Source organism: Littorina saxatilis, linkage group LG8 (genome assembly GCF_037325665.1).
Source record: "Littorina saxatilis isolate snail1 linkage group LG8, US_GU_Lsax_2.0, whole genome shotgun sequence".
NCBI lineage: Eukaryota > Metazoa > Mollusca > Gastropoda > Littorinimorpha > Littorinidae > Littorina > Littorina saxatilis.
In genome coordinates this window covers 25,489,281-25,509,913 of record NC_090252.1, presented here as the reverse complement: position 1 = coordinate 25,509,913, position 20,633 = coordinate 25,489,281, and the positions used below count along the sequence as shown (strand labels likewise).

Here is a 20,633-nt window from a genome sequence, read left to right as displayed (position 1 = left end):
ATAAGCAAGTAAAGAAACATGATTATAATAAAATGAAAGTAAGAACATAGCATCAATTTACATACAATACATTGCTTAAATGAAAAATGTAAGTTCATTTGACATGAGTTAAGAATTATAGAGTAGATTGCACTGACGCAACAAAGCTGTAAATGCCATGCCCATTGACATATATATATGTAACATCAGAATATATATGTATATAAAAATAATAATACATTGTTAAAAAGCATCTGTTGTTGGTTTTAACAACCATTCTAGCGACAACAGATGTTTATTTAGACTTCATGAGATAAGACGTAATCTGGTCTTAAAAACGTTTGTGCTGCTAGTTTCCCGTAGGATTGACGGAAGAGTGTTCCAGAGAGAGACAGAGAGAGGGACAGGGGTTGACAGAGACAGAAAAACAGGCAGACAATGGGGGTTGGGGGTGATGGGAAGAGAGTACTGACCAGGTACACCAGACCGAGGAGTCAAGGTGTTGATCTTGGGAGTGACGGAGTCTGTGACCTGTGGACAGTAAACAAGGCCAAGTAGACGTAACTCTAAGCAGTTGCTGCTACAGTGCTCAACGTTACTCGATCTGGTCGTCACATCTTATCAACATTCTTTAAGGGTAAGGGTGCATTGGCAGACGAGAGAGCAATAGAACAAGCAACGCAAAGCACTCAAACAAATGAAGACAAACGATTAAGGTTGCTGCTCTTGGCCATTTTGCTGACATCTATTTTTAACATACCTATAGTTTTCATACTCTCACCAATTATTCAAATCTATAAAGCAAAAAGATCCGGAAAGCTGATTATAAAGTAGGGTACGCTTTTGGGACTGCACCGCCAGAAACAGGCATTAATTTGGCTTGTTATGGGAGGAACAGCCTGTGAAGCGCAAAACTCCCTTGTTGCCACAAGAATTTTTGCGTGATTTTCGCTCCCTTATCTTTTTATTTTACTTTATTTCTTAATTTGTTTTCTTTTTCTTCTTCTTTTCTTTTTGTGTAGGGGACATCGATAATGAATAAGGGGAGACCTGTAGATAAAGGCAGTTCATCTAATCATCGTGTTTGTCGCAATCACTTTCGCTACGTAACTGCCACGCACCGTGAACTGACAGTCACTTGGTGTCGAACTGCAGTGGTCCGTGACGTCAACACCGTTGACCGTCACCTTGACTTGGTAGTCACCTTCAGGCATTGCCCTGTACACAATATCAAACACTTGATCAGTGTGTGTGTGTGTGTGTGTGTGTGTGTGTGTGTGAGTGTGTGTGTGTGTGTGTGTGTGTGTGTGTGTGTGTGTGTGTGTGTGTGTGTGTGTGTGTGTGTGTGTGTGTGCGTTTGTGTAATAAATGACAAACAAGTAGAACAAACGGACAAAAGCAAACAAACAAGTAAACAAACAACACAATGACAAAATAAGCACACACAAACAAAACAAAACAACAACATACAAATCGAAAATGAAAAAGCAATCAGCAAGCAAAATGTTGATTGAGGTTATGAGTATAAAGTAATCGATGGTAAAACTCACACGATGCCAACGCTGACACTGATATATACCTCCAAAGAGTATAATTGTGTAGATGATGATGATGATGATGATGATGATGATGATGATGATGATGATGATGATGATGACGACGATGATGATGATGATATCGTAACATCAATTAATACACATAATACACAAAATGTTTTCGAATTCATAAAGCTTTGCTCAGACAGTGTTGACAGCTACTTGCACATGACTGTAAAGACTAGTATAGCCAGGTAGACATGTAATGATTATGCAGTGCCCATTTAAAACTCTGTAGCAAGGCTAATGATCTTATTACAGCTGGAAGTGAGTTCCACACCATAGAGCCAGAGAATACTTGACTAGTTTTGAACAAATCAACTCGGGGTATTGGTGGTAACAAATTGATAGACCCGTACTTTTCAATGACTCTGTGAAACAGGTCCTGAATATAATTGGGCACTTCGCCATGATATACTTTATACATAATTACAGCCTTATTAAACGGTAACTGTTTAACTAGAGGAAGGTAATTTAGATTCTTTAGCTTCAAATCGGCTGACATTCGTGGACCATTTTTGATGTAGGGTGGGAGACGGGGGCAGGAAGAGAGAGATAGAGAGAGAGGGAGAGAGAGAGAGAGAGAGAGAGAGAGAGAGAGAGAGAGAGAGAGAGAGAGAGAGAGAGAGAGAGAGAGAGAGAGAGAGAGAGAGAGAGAGAGATGATGATGATGGAACTTTATTTTTCAAGGATAGAGGTTTAAGGCGACGCCTTTTCTTACAACCGGTCCTTACTTCTAATACAAATGTCTAATAAATGATAAACAAGTAAAGCAACATGACAAATAAACAAAGTAAACGAACGAACCAGCAAACAATCGACAAGTAAGCAAACAATCAAATAAACATAAACAACAAAATGACAAAGTAAGCAACATACAAATCGAAAGCGAAACATGCAACATGTTAATTGAGGTTACACATATAAAGAGAGAGAGAGAGAGAGAGAGAGAGAGAGAGAGAGAGAGAGAGAGACAGACAGACAGACAGACAGACAGACAGACAGACAGACAGAGAGATACAGGGAGAGACAGAGAGACAGAGAGACAGAGGGGGGGGGGGGGTGCAGGGTGACTGACTTACCTGGTGTAGCAGGTGGCGGTGGTGGTGGTGACGCCATCCACATGCAGGTCACACGGGTACTCGCTGTCCGCCACCAGTTTGGTGTGTGTGCCCACGTTGGGGTCACCGTTTAGGTCAAAGCTGTCCGCGAAGCCTGCCATACATGGAATGAGACATGACACAAACTGATTTCTGTAAAACGATATGTGAACAATGGGTTCATATACTCTCAACAACAGACAAACAAGCAGGTAGGCAGACACAAAGACACTTCAACGCATGCGACTAATAATAACACACTTCTAGATGTGCACTCTCGCTTGTCACGCAACAGACAGACATGCAGACAGACATACAGACAGACAGACAGACTAGACAGACGGACAGACAGAGACACACAGACAAAGACAAACAAAGACACACACACACACAGACACACACAAACAGACACACACACACAGACAGACAGACAGACAGACACACAGACACACACACACACACACACACACACACACAAACACACCCACACACTCGTCAAAACCTACTTAAACGATGTTCTCATTGCTACAGGAACTTACCGGTGCCATGGACAGTGATCCTGACGCCGCCATTACGACTGCCTGTGGCCGGGGAGACGCCTGTCACCCCTGCAACCCACAACGGCACACACCGTCACTTCATGCTTCCTTTCTCACCTACATTCCAACCCACAAAGGCACACACCGTCACTTCATGCTGCCTTTCTCACCTACATTCCAACCCACAAAGGCACACACCGTCACTTCATGCTGCCTTTCTCACCTATACATTCCAACCCACAACGATACACACCGTCACTTCATGCTGTCTTTCTCACCTATACATTCCAACCCACAACGATACACACCGTCACTTCATGCTGCCTTTCTCACCTATACATTCCAACCCACAACCCACAACGACACACACCGTCACTTCATGCTGCCTTTCTCACCTATACATTCCAACCCACAACGGCACACACCACTTCATGCTGCCTTTCTCACCTACATTCCAACCCACAACGATACACACCGTCACTTCATGCTGCCTTTCTCACCTACATTCCAACCCACAACGACACACACCGTCACTTCATGCTGCCTTTCTCACCTACATTCCAACCCACAACGACACACACCGTCACTTCATGCTGCCTTTCTCACCTATACATTCCAACCCACAACGACACACACCGTCACTTCATGCTGCCTTTCTCACCTACATTCCAACCCACAACGACACACACCGTCACTTCATGCTGCCTTTCTCACCTACATTCCAACCCACAACGACACACACTGTCACTTCATGCTGCCTTTCTCACCTATACATTCCAACCCACAACCCACAACGACACACACCGTCACTTCATGCTGCCTTTCTCACCTATACATTCCAACCCACAACGATACACACCGTCACTTCATGCTGCCTTTCTCACCTATACATTCCAACCCACAACGACACACACCGTCACTTCATGCTGCCTTTCTCACCTACATTCCAACCCACAACGACACACACCGTCACTTCATGCTGCCTTTCTCACCTACATTCCAACCCACAACGACACACACCGTCACTTCATGCTGCCTTTCTCACCTACATTCCAACCCACAACGGCACACACCACTTCATGCTGCCTTAATTCATAACTTTTGTTTTGTAATGCTTCTGGGGATTCTGCTAAAATGGTTGTATCTTCTGCATATAAATAAAATAAACAGTTTAAACATGAGCTCAGCATCATCCGGTTGTAAGTCCAACATAGCAACCTCTCTTTCAATAGTAGGGAGGTGTTCAGTTTTATCAAACATATAAGCTTGTAAATCATTTAAATACACAGCAAACAATGCAGGTGACAAGTTTTCCCCTTGATGTACACCGGTAAAACATTGAAAGAAATCTGACTTTTGGTTACTTACCAAAACACATTACATGACTTGGCCTTACTATACACATTTTGAATAATATTCAGCATTCGCCCATTTATACCAACATCAAACCTTTTTTTCCAAAAAAAAAGCTCTTTTCACATAATCAAATGCTTTTTCATAATCAATAAAAAGAGTTATAACCTTTTTCTCTTTGATAAAAATTAATCAATTATACTATGTAAAGTAAAAATGTGGTCGAGGGTTGAATGACCTGCTCGAAAACCGGCTTGTTCTTCACCAATGACTGAATAATCATCAACATATTTAGTTAGCCTATTATTCAGAACACTGGTAAATAACTTTCCTAAGCAGCTCATCATGTAATTACTGGGTCTTCAGCATCTCCCTTTTGCTAATACATGGGGCGTAACAGTCCAACAGACGGGCATGTGTCCAGAACAAAAACTTACATTAACAACCTTGTATATATCCCGAGTATATATATATATTTTTTATATATTCGCAAAGGGCAAGTTTGTTGTGGAGTGTGTGCAGGGCGGGGGGGGGGGGGGGGGGGGGGGGACTATGACGGGGCGTGCGTGGTGTAAACAGCGGATTATGCACAGCGTTCAAGGTATACAGCCAGCACTTCCATCCTGTCCGGACTCTCCGAGACATTTAACTGCGTTGTCCCCGATTTTAGGTAGATAATGCACTCTGTGAATAATGTGGACTCGTGACTGACTGTTAACCGCGCATCTCGCGCCCTCTTACGCTTATCAATGCCATCTTTGCCTGTGGCTGAACACTGTGATTGTTGTTAACCTTTCAGCACAATGCAAAATACCTTCGTGAAATGAAGATGGCACGGTTCCTGTTCACTGAAGTGTATCCTGCTTTTAGACTGTCCGCGTTTTTACCGGCGGAGATCCCCTGATAGCTTCGATTCCTATTAGGCACTTTAATCAAGTCCAGCATTCCTCATCGTATTGTTTAGTATCACGCAGAAAGACTCAGCGGCATTACTTTCTTAGCATAGAACATTTTCAAATCAAGAATAACCATAAAACATTCTTTTTTGGCCATATTGATATCTAAGAAAACTGAAGAATCAATGAACCATTCCCTCATGTCCGGGAAAGATTAATATAGACACACACAAAATGCACACTAGAATGCTAATGCTCATTACTGTTACTCCTGACTTTGTTCAGTGAATTATTTCATATTTGGTGTACATTGGATTGATATACGGGATAATAAGTTCACAAAGTTTGAAGTATGGTTGTTAAACGGTCTGACTTTTGCGCTCTTTCGAAAGTACATTCCAAATTCGGGGATTGACTCAAAAGTACGAGATTTGGCACTGTGTGGTAGACACAATAACCCGATTTTAACCCTCCAGATTTGTTCTTGTTGGTTTTTCTGAAGAGCATTGCATACACAAAAACCATTCTCAGACATTTATACGTTATTTGTATTTTGACCAAAATATGACATTTTACACAGATCGAGACAGTCAGTGTTCCCCCGGGACCGCGCTGGCAGTCGAGGTGAACAACGACTGTCGAGATCTGTGTAAAATGTCATATTTTGGTTAAAAATAAAAATAACATTTATTTAATCCCCCCCTCTGCTTCTTTCTCTATGTAAACGTGTAGGGCTATTTTTCGGTAACTTACCCAACAACCAAAATCACTTACCCAACAACGGGCCTGAATCCTCGATAGCTCACAGGTTGATGAGCTAGACTTTGAGGGAACTACTTCACACCGGTGACACTGTGACGGTTCCCCTACGCTTTGTGTCCGGTGCCCTGACCCTTTGTGTTCGGTTCCCACTCGGTTCCCACACGCCAAAATTCGCGGACAAAACATCCATTTATGGTAGTATTACGCAATGTTGCTCTCTGAGAATGGTCTTGTTAGATCTGTGAGTGTTTACACTACATGCCTAGGTGCTGTTGGATTGAAGGTTTTTGATATTTTAGCCGTTATTATGTAGAATGCCTTCCACTTTACTGCAAAACTGCATAATTCGTAGCATCGGCAAGAAATATCCTACCAAAAAATGCCTGCTTGGAACTGTCGTTGGTCCAGCAAAAAGTTCAACATGTCTGTAGCAGACAGCCCAAGTTTCAAGATTGTAGGGCCATCCAAACAGCCGTAATAATAAAAACAACAAAAGTAGTCAGTGAAATTGGCTGTGTTCGGTCCCCACACACTTTTGTGACGTAGGCGTGACGGTTCCCATAATTCATTGTGTCGGTCCCCACTTTCTGTGTCGGACCCCACTTTCGACCTAATTTCTCTGTGACGGACCCCACAACCAGCCTATTTTGTGTCGGTCCCCACACCTTCTTGGATTTATGACTTGCCGGTTACTTGTATCATTGTATTCATTGAATCTAATTGTCTCGGAGTTATTTTTCAGCAAAAACCGGCAAGGCAGCACCTTTTGTGATACCAAGTAAGTCAGATCTGCCGTGTGCTGACAAAACCGAGTAAGTCCACTGAAGCTAGTTCTGAGATAAACGACTTTTTCTGTTTTATTACATTTCTCAAAAGTGACGATTATCTTGATCAACCTACAGAGATAATAAGATAAATAGCATTATTGTACGTTTACAACCCGAGTTTGATAATGATCTGATGGATGGTTTTTGTTTTGTTGGGCATTTTATGGACTTACTTGGTTTTGTCACTTTTTTCCATTATATCAGATCTAAAAAATTTGACAGATCTAAGCAAGTGGACTTACTTGGTTTTGTCAAAACATTTGGAAGAAAAAGTAGTGCTTTTTTTGAGGATGAAAGTCGCTTGTTCATTTCAATGCGTTATTCTCTCAGGTGCCAGGAGAAACGTTCCGTATAACTCTCGCTTACTCAATTACACATGTCGTGTGCACATTAGAGCGCTTACTTCCCTTTGCTTATTTGATCTCTAAACAACGCTCTGGCTCATTTCGGTACGATTCTCACAGATACTTTCGAAGCGAACCTGTAACAATGTGTGCGTTTGTGTGTTTGTTCTGATTAAAACCAGTCTTGATCTAAGGACTATGTCCAGTCAAGAATAAAAGCTGGTTCTTGTGTATGACTGTGTACGTGAGTGTTAGTTTGAGTGCCTTGGAGAGTGATGAGTATATCAGATTGCGGTGATTTGCTAAAATACATATTATTCACGTACAATTTTTTAAGCTACACAGCATGTTTTTTTGTTCCGGTAATGTTTTGTTGTTGTAAGTTTGGGTGGTACGGTTACTACTATAGTTACAGCCTTAAATCACATTATTTGAAATTCAAATCAAACACTATTTACCCGGGTTTGATGTCTTAAAAATCGTTTCTTGAAATTGTTATTACGAAATATTTCTGGACATTAAAATGCTAGCACAGGCACGAAAGTGATTTTATTGCAGGTGTCAATGTTTCCTGAATCTATTTATAGATGTGTTACGTTTGAATTGATAGTAAGCAATTCAGGTGCCGTGTGGACATGGTACGGAAACATTCACTGTCCCGATTGACGGGTTTTAACAGCGAGGACGCAATTTTTGTGAAGGCGTTTTAGTTCCGCTTCTTCTTCTTCTTTTGCGTTCGTGGGCTGAAACTCCCACGTACACGTGTGCTTTTGCACGAGTGGATTTGTACGTGGATGACCGTTTTTACAAAACCATTTAGGCAGCCATACGCCGTTTTCGGTGAAAGCATGCTGGGTATTTTCGTGTTTCTATAACCCACCGAACTCTGCTTTGGACTGCACGATCTTTTCCGTGCGCACTTGGTCTTGTGCTTGCGTGTACACACGAAGGGTGATAAGGCACCAGCAGGCCTGCACGTAAGTTGACCTGGGATATCGGTAAAATCTTCACCTTAATTACCCGTCAGGTGCGGCCGGGATTCGAACCCACGACCTTCCGCTTTGGTAAGTCTTTTTTTTTTCAAAATGATATTTTTTGTCCATCAAAAAGAAAAAATCAATGCGCATCTTGTGTGCTAATTTCTACTTTTTAGAGTGCTTAGATAAGCAGATATGAACAAGTAAGTCCACAACAAAAAACAACTTTTTAAGTGTGCATGAATGTTTTGACAAAACCAAGTAAGTCCAAGGGGTTCCCAATTTTCCTATAATGATAGTTTTAAAATTCTTGTCAGACGACCCATACAGAAAATACGTCATTTTAAGTTTAGAACTCACAAATGACGTCATTTAAAGTTTAGAACACACAAATGACCTCTTTCGATAAGGCGAGACATAATGACGTCACCTTATGACGTTTTATTTTAAACATTTTTCTTCTCTATCTATAATTCTCCTGACGATCCTTGTCTCTCTCTCTCTCTCCCTCCCTCTATCCCTCCATTTCTCTCTCTTTTCCTCCCTCCATCTCTCTTTCTATCCCTCCCAACCTCTCTCGCTATCTTTCTCCCTCTTAGTCTTACTCTCTTCCTCCTTCCCTAATTCCTCTTTCCCTTTATTTCTCTCTCTCCCTCCATCCCCCCCCCCCTCGACCCTGATTTCTTTCCCCTCTCTCACTCTCTCCCTGTTTAGTCTCTCTCTCTCTCTCTCCCTCTCTCTCTCTCTCTCTCTCTCTCTCTCTCTCTCTCTCTCTCTCTCTCTCTCTCTCTCTCCATCCATCTTGTGCAAATTCGTAATGTTAACGTTATTTTCACTGTTTTGTCATTTATCTTGACAACACTTCTTCTTTAACAGCCATGCTTGCACCAAAACTAGCACCCCTACTAACAAGTAAAATGCCGCAAGAATATTCGGATTGACTTTGACGTCATTCTGATTGGTTATAGCGTCATAAAGGTTGATTGGTGGATGGACTTACTTGGTTTTACCAGCAAATTGACATGTAATTTTTTTGGAGAAATGTTTGAAGTTGTGGACTTACTTTTCTGTATCTCCTTATCTATTTATTTTACAAAGTCAAAATTTACACACAGGCTGCTTCTTGATTTCTTAGTTTTGATGAACAAAAAGATATCATTTTTGGGAAAAAATGGACTTACTCGGTTTTGTCAGCACATGGCAGATGTACTTTAAACAGTTTTTAAGGTGTGGACTTACTTTTTTATATCTCCTTATCTATTTATTTCACAAAGTCACAATTTACACATAAGGTGCGCCTTAATTTCTAAGCTTTGATGAACAAAAAATATCATTTTTGAAAAAAATGGACTTACTCGGTTTTGTCAGCACACGGCAGCGATGACATCAGTATGTGTGTGTATGTGTGTGTGTGAGAGAGAGAGAGAGAGAGAGAGAGAGAGAGAGAGAGAGAGAGAGAGAGAGAGAGAGAGAGAGAGAGAGAGAGAGAGAGAGAGAGAGAGAGAGAGAGACTAACTTTATTAGTTTATGCCACAAATAATATATAACATTATTTATCTCTGGGACGGTTCCCAGTATACCAGCAAATTATGTGTTGATCCACCCACACCTTCTTGAACTGGCCTTCCCAATATCTACTCTTAGTCTTAAGGCCTTGGAGATATGCAATTTGGCACATTTTTAAAATAAAAGATCCACCTGTCGTATGTGAGATTCAGTTTTCAGAGCAAAATGCTGCCCAGGGACTTCTAGTGGTGATTGAAAAAAGAAACAAGAAGGGCAAAGCCCATAGGACTCACATGCTTTACACATTTTTCCTACCAAAATACATGTGACCTTGACCCAAGGTCAAGGTCATCCAAGGTCATGCAACACAAAGCTGTTAATTCAAGACATAGGAAGTACAATGGTGCTTATTGGCTCTTTCTACCATGAGATATGGTCACTTTTAGTGGTTCACTACCTTATTTTGGTCACATTTCATAAGGGTCAAAGTGACCTTGACCTTGATCATATGTGACCGAATGTGTCTCATGATGAAAGCATAACATGTGCCCCACATAATTTTTAAGTTTGAAACAGTTATCTTCCATAGTTCAGGGTCAAGGTCACTTCAAAATATGTATACAATCCAACTTTGAAGAGCTCCTGTGACCTTGACCTTGAAGCAAGGTAAACCAAACTGGTATCAAAAGATGGGTCTTACTTTGCCCTATATATCATATATAGGTGAGGTATTGAATCTCAAAAACTTCAGAGAAAATGGGAAAAATATGAAAAATAGCTGTTTTTAGGCAACATTTATGGCCCCTGCGACCTTGACCTTGAAGCAAGGTCAAGATGCTATGTATGTTTTTTGGGGCCTTGTCATCATACACCATCTTGCCAAATTTGGTACTGATAGACTGAATAGTGTCCAAGAAATATCCAACGTTAAAGTTTTCCGGACGGACGTCCGGACGGACGGACGGACGGACGACTCGGGTGAGTACATAGACTCACTTTTGCTTCGCATGTGAGTCAAAAAGAGTACTTGCCTGTGTCAAGTATGTGTCTTTATCCACGCTTGTTGTAAGAGGCAACTTTTCCCAGCTCCTTGTGTTCATGACTGCTTTCTCTTAAAATTAATTACTTTATGACAGTCAGAATACAATGGAACAAGGCTACATAAATCCTGACAGCCTACGACAACGGCCCGACTAAGGCTCAACACCGCGCCAATAAATTCAGCATTGGGCCAATGTTGGGCCATGATTGCTCCGTTTTCGTAGGCTATCAGGGTCAAAGATACATATTGGTAAACTAGTAAAATACATGTTCAGCATCATCAGCAATACCACAAAAGGATTAAAACAAGAAATTCCTCCGATAGGAACTACACCCCCGTCAAAGGGAAATAACCTTCTCAGTTGGTGGCAGTGAGAATGGTTATTTCCCTTTGACCAACGGGGGTGTCCGTCTATACCAGGCCTTGTATAATTTTAATCCACCAATAACTCCCTAACCGTGTGTTTGACTGGTCCCAATTTTTGTAAGGACCGTCTCAGGAATGTATAGAACCTGTTCACCAAGTTTGGTGACGATCGGTCCTTTCATTCTTGAGATCTACTTGCGAACACAAACACATCGAGTGAAACCTATACACACCCCTATACCGGGGGTGTAAAAATCCTATTAGCTGTATGTCAGCGGCACAATGCAACCAGAACCAGCGTTTATGTGGAGTGATCGGGTGCTGGTCACTACCGCGAGCGTCACTACCGCGAGTACCACTACCGCGTCTCACACTAAAGTTGTGTTTCCGTACCCGCGATAGCGTTTTTCCAGCGGTGCGACGAAAATCAAGCACATAGAAAACAAGGAACTTAGTCGATAAATATCGACAGGGGGCGGACAAATGGTTTACATGTGAAATGTGTGTATATGGGTGTGGTTCTGAAACAAACAAACCATGTGAACCCCCCCATCCCACCGCTCGCGGGCTGAACGACTGACGTCACATGTCGCTTCGGTTTTTCCTGAGAAGAACACCGCGTGTACATAATACACAATTCGATCGCGTAGCACTGCCAATGCACATTTTCGCAACGAAAACCGTGCTACTGTTTCTTGTGTGTTAAATCTGAAAGCAATATAAGTGAACGAACAATTGAAAACTGATATCACGTTACTAAACTCCCAAAAGTAATAAATTACTTCTGACTGCGGTACACAATACAGCAGTCACCTCTGCGAATGCTGTCGAAGAATCTAACCGAAAGTAAACATTCTGGGAATGTACGCGCATCGGCCTTGACGCAAGTTCAATACTTAGCCAATGAGCGCGCCGCGGCGAAGTTGGCCGCTGTAAGTCTCGCAGCGCTGGCTGGCTGAGCGAGTTGCGTGTCCATCCTTTTTTGGTCCAAGCCGCACCGTGGACCAGATTAGTAGGTGCTTGATTTTGGTATTTTGATTTTACATAACATTAAACCTTTCTTGGGGTTCATGGTCATGGCAACAGCCATAATAATATTATATCATGTATAATATTACATTTCAGCATATTTGAATTACATGTCATCATACCAAACTGTCATACATTTTTATTCCTACATCATTCTGATTGATCACAACCAAACCTACTATCAGTGGACACATCCAAATGTAAGCGCCTGTTCTTGACAACTTTTAATCGATCTAAAAATAGCAACTTGCTGGGCCCTCTGCCGCCAACAGACACTGTTTGGCCTGTAGGTAAAATGTACAATGTATTTTCTGATTTGTGCACAAAAGCTTTATTTCTTTTTTCTTTTTTTTAACATAACAATGTTTAATGTCACTGTATGTTTAAAAGACCATGGTCATATTTGTAAAAAAAATGTTAAATTAGAAAATAAATAACATTTTGGTTCATGATTTTTCCTACACCTGTGCTAAAAATAAGAAATAAAAATGTCGGGTATATAAGTCTCTCAAATACAGCTAGGTATGAATGGCTCGGTTTGAGTTTGTTGCAGTTGACCCTGCACAATGCGACATATCATGTTTTTGTTGAACAATTTTGACGTCACCCCTCCCATAGGGTGACGTATTTCACAACTTCCTGTGTTACACAAACTCTGTGATGACCAATTTTGACGTCACCCCTCCCATAGGGTGACGGATTTCACAACTTTCTACAGATGAACAATGCTGCCTTCACCCCTCCCATAGGGTGACGGATGTCACAACTTCCTGTGTACACAAACTGATGACGTATTTCACAACAAAATGGCGCTGCCCATGGTCAACCTCTAAACTATCCGTATAGAATGGGGGCGTCCTCGCCCCCATAATGACCAGGAGTGTTTCCACACGCGCGACGCGTTAGCGGCGCGACAAGCGGCAAGCGACGCGATTTTTTTGAAAGGGTCCTGGAGCGATTTTTTCGCGTTGTCGCGCGGCAACGCGGGAGTTTACAGATTTTACCGCATGTTTAAAACGCAAGTACGGAAACACGTCACGCGTTTGCGCGCGTTTTCTTTTGTCGCTGCCGCTGTCGCGGGTACGGAAACAGAACTTACCGCGAGTACGACACTACCGCGAGTACGACACTACCGCGAGTATAACACTACCGCGTGTCACACTACCGCGAGTATAACATTACCGCGTGTCATTTTATGACTTCCATGGCTGAAGGCAAAGGTTGAAATGTTTCCTTGAAATATAAAACAAAAAGGCCTGGTCTGTTCTCTGAACACTAATTCAATGTTTGTCATGCTAACCAAGAACTCAAAACGATCAGAACACACTATCAGACTACATATAGAATGGGTTGCTTCCAATCAAAGCCGTTAGAACACAAACTCACAAGAAGTAAGTTTGCATGCGTTCTCTCTACGGTTATGGTACTCGCGGTTGTGGTACGCGCGGTAGTGTGACACGCGGCAGTGTTATACTCGCGGTAGTGTCGTACTCGCGGTAGTGTGACACGCGGTAGTGTTACACGCGGTAGTGTCGTACTCGCCGTAGTGTGACACGCGGTAGTGACGCTCGCGGTAGTGTCGCATAACCGGAGTGATCTGGAAAGGTGTCAATCTCTCTCTCTCTCTCTCTCTCTCACTCTCTCTCTCTCTCTCTCTCTCTCTCTCTCTCACACATACACACACACACACACACACACACACACACACACACACACATACTGATGTCATCTGACTTACTTGGTATCACAAAAGGTGCTGCCTTGCCGGTTTTTGCTGAAAAATAACTCCGAGACAATTAGATTCAATGAATACAATGATACAAGTAACCGGCAAGTCATAAATCCAAGAAGGTGTGGGGACCGACACAAAATAGGCTGGTTGTGGGGTCCGTCACAGAGAAATTAGGTCGAAAGTGGGGTCCGACACAGAAAGTGGGGACCGACACAATGAATTATGGGAACCGTCACGCCTACGTCACAAAAGTGTGTGGGGACCGAACACAGCCAATTTCACTGACTACTTTTGTTGTTTTTATTATTACGGCTGTTTGGATGGCCCTACAATCTTGAAACTTGGGCTGTCTGCTACAGACATGTTGAACTTTTTGCTGGACCAACGACAGTTCCAAGCAGGCATTTTTTGGTAGGATATTTCTTGCCGATGCTACGAATTATGCAGTTTTGCAGTAAAGTGGAAGGCATTCTACCTAATAACGGCTAAAATATCAAAAACCTTCAATCCAACAGCACCTAGGCATGTAGTGTAAACACTCACAGATCTAACAAGACCATTCTCAGAGAGCAACATTGCGTAATACTACCATAAATGGATGTTTTGTCCGCGAATTTTGGCGTGTGGGAACCGAGTGGGAACCGAACACAAAGGGTCAGGGCACCGAACACAAAGCGTAGGGGAACCGTCACAGTGTCACCGGTGTGTACTTTTGCGATTGAAAAGTTCCGAACGCTCTAATGTACGAAATATACATCTCTAGACCAAACAATACAAACATACTGCATTTAAACTAGCAACTACAGGCTTGGTCACATTAATCTCCATATAAAATCCATGAGTTTGGTTGTTTTCTAAATCCAAATCAAACGATCAGTGCAGAGAAACTCGCTTTACACATGTATCTCAGTTCGCGGTCATGAAAAAGCTCGTTGAAGCTCGCATTTTTCATGATCCGCTAACTTCGACCATTATTTTCAATAATCACTGAAACTCGGCATGTAACCTCTACTTATTCCCCCCTCTGCTTCTTTCTCTCTGTAAACTTGTATGGCTAGTTATTTTTCGAGAACTTACCCAGCAACCAAAATCACTTACCCAACAACAGGCCTGAATCCTCGATAGCACACAGGTTTAGGAGCTAGACTATGATTGTGGGATCTACTTTTGCGATTGAAAAGTTCCGAACGCTCTAATGTACGAAATATACATCTCTGGGAGCAAACAATACCAACATACCATATTTAAATTAACAACTACAGGCTTGAACACATGAATCTCCGTATAAAATCCATGAGTTCGGTTGTTTTCTGGATCTAGATCTGCCGAGCACAAACGTTCAACCAGAGATACTGTAGATCTCTGGTTCAACACAAGCAAATTCCCAAGGCAAGTAACTCTCATACTTTGTCTAGCGACAAGAGTATAGTTCCCCTTTCAAATTTCTTTTCACTCAGTTTCTTCGACAAAAACTGCAAACCGACGGTCAGTTTTCAACAATATTTCATTTTATAAACAGATCACACGCAACCAAATGCTCACATCTCATCAATTTAAAGAACATAAAGCGGTTGTATACACTATTTTGCCCCAGAAAACTGAACTTCACACAGTTTTTAACGTTGGAGCACGGGTGCAAAAGTTCGTCTGCTAGTCCCATTCTACAAAAAAACATATATTCTAAGCGATACCAAAACATGAACAGAACACACAATATCTGCCTTTACCGCCACAGCAGAATAACAACATATCTGTGTACTTGAAAACAGGGAAACTGACAAGAAGTGTTAACAGAATGGAATGATTTGCACAGAACTATACAACTGCGCATTAATCGATCGCCTGCGTGGCTTGACTGGTTGAGTGAATAGGATTCGATCAAACTTTCGCACTAAATCTCCTCTCTTTTTTTAATAACTGAAGAAAGGATGAATAAAGAGGTTACGCACCTCGTCTCAGTGATTATTAAAAATAATGGTCTCGGTTCGCGGTCATGAAAAAGCTCGCTGAAGCTCGCATTTTTCATGATCCGCTGACTTCGACCATTATTTTTGATACTCACTGAGACTCGGCATGTAACCTCTCCGTATCGATCGATTCTGGTTAGAATTCCTTTTAGTTTTATGATTGAACGCACACAAACATGCACTATTTTGAAGTCTCGGCTGGCCGCCTATGAAGTTTTGTCGGCCTCTGACGTCACATGGCTCAAAGAAGGGAAATCCAGTGTTCAATCCATACAGTGTTCAATCCATACATATGTGGTGAAACAGCAATTGAAGGGAGTCTGGAGGGTTCAAGTCGGATGAGTGTGGCTACTGCTCAGTGTCAAATCCAATATGGTTGAGAGAATCTTCGTATTTGAAAAATAATGTTTTTTTAAAGCGTAACAATCAAACCACTTACTTACTTGAAACTTTGTGAAATTATTATCCTAAAACTCATGCTCATTTTTACTAAATATGAAGTAATTCGCTGAACATGTTTGGGAGTAAGTAGCATTTTAGTAGGTTGCACTTTTTGGGGTGCCCTAGCTGTACAAAAATCCGGTGATTTCAGTGTTACCCTTATGTTTTGCGAGTGTGCAGCAAGGTATAAACAGAGTTGTTTTTCTTGTTGGTCGAATGTTGAGATATCCTACGCAAACACTGCATACTAATACGCAGGATTAGCAAGAAGTTGATTTCCGGAAGGTAAAAGTGCAGGTAGATGCTGTCTCAATTGAGATCAAGCGAGCAAGTGTCTTGTGCAAAACGTGAGAGGCTTAGTGAAAATCGGCTTTTTGACCTGCCATTATTGGTCAGAGAAATAAGTCAGTTACTGGCGTCAGTGTTTCGTCGAGTAGGCACTATCGCCGTTAATCCAGTATTGACGAGAAGGTCCCCTGGTTTGGTCAAGTGATGCTTGTCAGGTCGTGTTTTACTTGCACGTTACAAACGGTATGGGCAGCATTAGTGTCAGATAACTTACACCTCTGACTTGAAGGTGAGGACAGTTGTCCAGAACAGCGCGGTGCAGTTTCCTTGAATGCGGGTGCAGTGTTCTGCATAGAACTGAGGCGCGTCCGCCGCGACGGTGCCTGAGCTAAACATTGGCGGGTAGGCTACTGCTCACAGCCCGGCACACGGCACTGTAAACATTCCCCCTCCCTTCACCTCTCTCGCCACCATTGGTCCAGAGACTTAGAGGCGCACTGTAGACATACACGCGGAGGGGCGACACTTGAGGCGGCTATACTGTTCTCCTCGCGTCAACGGCCCTCTTGTGGCCGCTGTGTCCACTTTTCCTTTCACCAATTTCCACCGAGTTCGGCTCTCTTCACACGATACTGTTGCTTGCTTTCGAGGACATAATATGCTCCTTCTCTCTAGCTGGGAGGTACTCAGTGCACAGTAAAGGGTAACGCCTTTTTCTCTGTTCCTTGCAGGTGTGATAATAATAACAACACGGCGGTTTGTGTTCTATGATTCAGTACAGCACCAGATCCAAATGAAGTACGTACTGTGGTAAGCCTACCAGAACAGAACCTTGGGGAACACGTCCATATGTCGATTTCCTACCTTGGATAACAACGGCGCTTGTAACCTGCCTGTCAAGTAATCTTCAAACCATTTTAATAAAACACCTCTTAATTTTATGCCTATAGCATATCAATCAATCAATATGAGGCTTATATCGCGCGTATTCCGTGGGTACAGTTCTAAGCGCAGGGATTTTTTTTTATTTTTTTTATTTTTTTAGATTTTTTTATGCAATTTATATCGCGCACATATTCAAGGCGCAGGGATTTATTTATGCCGTGTGAGATGGAATTATTTTTTTCACACAATACATCACGCATTCACATCGGCCAGCAGATCGCAGCCATTTCGGCGCATATCATACTTTTCACGGCCTATTATTCCAAGTCACACGGGTATTTTGGTGGACATTTTTATCTATGCCTATACAATTTTGCCAGGAAAGACCCTATAATTTATGCAACAAACCCTTATGCCACACTCTGTCGAAGGCTTTTGATATATCACAGAAAACAGCCTGAGACGTCAACTGCTTATCTAAGGATTGACAAAAATCGTCATACATACTCAACAACTGAAAACTAGTTGAATCACCAGGAATAAACCCTGACCGTTAATAAATCATTATCTGTGAGATATCGAAAAACATGGGCTTGAACACATTTTTCCAATACTTTTCCAATGCAACTGAGTAATGAAACCGGACGATAGTTACTACAGTGTTCTTTTTCACCTTTCTTATAAATGGGATTCACATGAGCTACTTTCCAAATTTTCGGAAACTTTCCCTCTGCCAGCGATCTCTGGAATAGGGTTGCAAGCGGATTTGAAATAATACAAGCAGCAAGTTTAAGAAGTTTATTGTGAACCAAATCAGGACCTACTGCTTTCCTAACATCGAGGTTGTTTAGAACAGCGTACACCATTTCGGTAGTTATCACGAGAGGACTAATGGAAATAGGCTCTTCTTCAACTGGGGGAACGTCATCATCATGACCTTGTATATGCGACTGTCGTAGAAATGCTTCATTAAAAACCTCGGCTTTATCCTCTGCAGAGTAATAAACAATTCCATTGCTTTCAATCGGCGGAATCTCATTTGTACTCATTCCTTTCTTTAAAAAAAAAGAGTTAACTACCTTCCACCAGTCTTTATTGCCAAAATTATGAGGTGACAATATTCTTATTTTCTAGTTCCCTAATGTGCTCTTCTTTCCTTTTTTTTTTGACATCAGACAAATTATTTCTCAACCCCCTTCAACAACTCGAAGAAAATAAAAGCTAAAGCCTATTTTCATTAATTCATTAAGAAGCTTGCTGGAAATAACCTATAACTAGCCCTCGAGATTTAAAACAAATATAAAAAAGTCTTCTTTTCGTGGAAATTGATAATTTCACTTATTTTCACTCTGTTTTTGATAAGCTTCTTTAGTTTTCTGGTGTGCTTCAAATAATGGTCTCATCAACCCGAAACAGATAAATCTAAAGCATATTTGACTTGTAGTCTGACTTGTACACTAAGTTGTATCATGTTATTTTGAAGTATAGGGGGCTTTTTACAGTGATTTGAAGGCCGCTTCATTTGGGATTTTTTTCTGTATTTAATTTTTGCTGAATGTCTATCAAAGCTACTTCACTTTAATTAGGCCTAACGGTTAACATAAGAGAGAAGGACTACCAAACACAAAATTAAACTTCTTCGCAAGAAAACAAACTAGTTATCAGCATGAAACAAAAAGTGGTCCTACAGCCACGGTTTTTCATTTCTATTTCAGGTCCTTACTTTATTTTGACTGGCTAAAACTCATTTGCCGGATCTTTACTTTGCAAAGAACTTTGCAAGAACTCCAACCCTATACGCACTCAAAGGAAAGTAATCTGCACGTCGACCCAAAACCGAAAGTTGTGGTGACGTCATGAAATGTTGCGATTACGTCATCAAAGCTCGTGCAAATATTTATTGTTAGTTTTGAATTCTGGAACTTTTTTTTTTCTTCTCCGATCCATGACCAAGTGACGCGATATGCAATCACGCATTTGTCTCCGCACAATCCAGTCAGTGAAGTTTGAAGTTGAGTAGTGTAGTGTCCTAAATTACTCAACTCTGGACCGGCACAGTTGGCCTAGTGGTAAGGCGTCCGCCCCGTGATCGGGAGGTCGTGGGTTCGAACCCCGGCCGGGTCATACCTAAGACTTTAAAATTGGCAATCTAGTGGCTGCTCCGCCTGGCGTCTGGCATTATGGGGTTAGTGCTAGGACCGGTTGGTCCGGTGTCAGAATAATGTGACTGGGTGAGACATGAAGCCTGTGTTGCGACTTCTGTCTTGTGTGTGGCGCACGTTAAATGTCAAAGCAGCACCGCCCTGTGGTCGGCTGGGCGTTAAACAAACAAACAAAACAAGTCGCGTAAGGCGAAAATACAATATTTAGTCAAGTAGCTGTCGAACTCACAGAATGAAACTGAACGCAACGCAACGCAGCAAGACCGTATACTCGTAGCATCGTCACTCCACCGCCCGTGGCAAAGGCAGTGCCCGTGGAATTGACAAGAAGAGCGGGGTATTCGTTGCGCTGAGAAGGATAGCACGCTTTTCTGTACCTCTCTTCGTTTTAACTTTCTGAGCGTGTTTTTAATCCAAACATATCATATCTATATATTTTTGGAATCAGGAACCGACAAGGAATAAGATGAAAGTGTTTTTAAATTGATTTCGAAAAAAAAATTTGATAATAATTTTTATATATTTAATTTTCAGAGCTTGTTTTTAATCCGAATATAACATATTTATATGTTTTTGGAATCAGCAAATGATGGAGAATAAGATGAACGTAAATTTGGATCGTTTTATAAATTTTTATTTTGTTTTACAATTTTCAGATTTTTAATGACCAAAGTCATTAATTAATTTTTAAGCCACCAAGCTGAAATGCAATACCGAACCCCGGGCTTCGTCGAAGATTACTTGACCAAAATTTCAACCAATTTGGTTGAAAAATGAGGGCGTGACAGTGCCGCCTCAACTTTCACGAAAAGCCGGATATGACGTCATCAAAGACATTTATCA

At 41.7% G+C, this 20,633-nt stretch overlaps 1 protein-coding gene across 1 annotated transcript in view; it reads right to left on the bottom strand.

Annotated features, from left to right (window-relative positions):
* LOC138973141 (fibrocystin-L-like) overlaps positions 1 to 20,633 on the bottom strand; it is a 112,498-nt gene that overhangs the window by 84,489 nt on the left and 7,376 nt on the right. Inside the window, exons 2-5 of the mRNA XM_070345808.1 lie at positions 3,214 to 3,282; positions 2,657 to 2,789; positions 1,101 to 1,197; positions 453 to 510 (exon numbers count right to left, since the gene is read on the bottom strand). Coding sequence (XP_070201909.1) covers positions 453 to 510; positions 1,101 to 1,197; positions 2,657 to 2,789; positions 3,214 to 3,282 — 357 coding nt within the window. The remainder of the gene's footprint in view (positions 1 to 452; positions 511 to 1,100; positions 1,198 to 2,656; positions 2,790 to 3,213; positions 3,283 to 20,633) is intronic.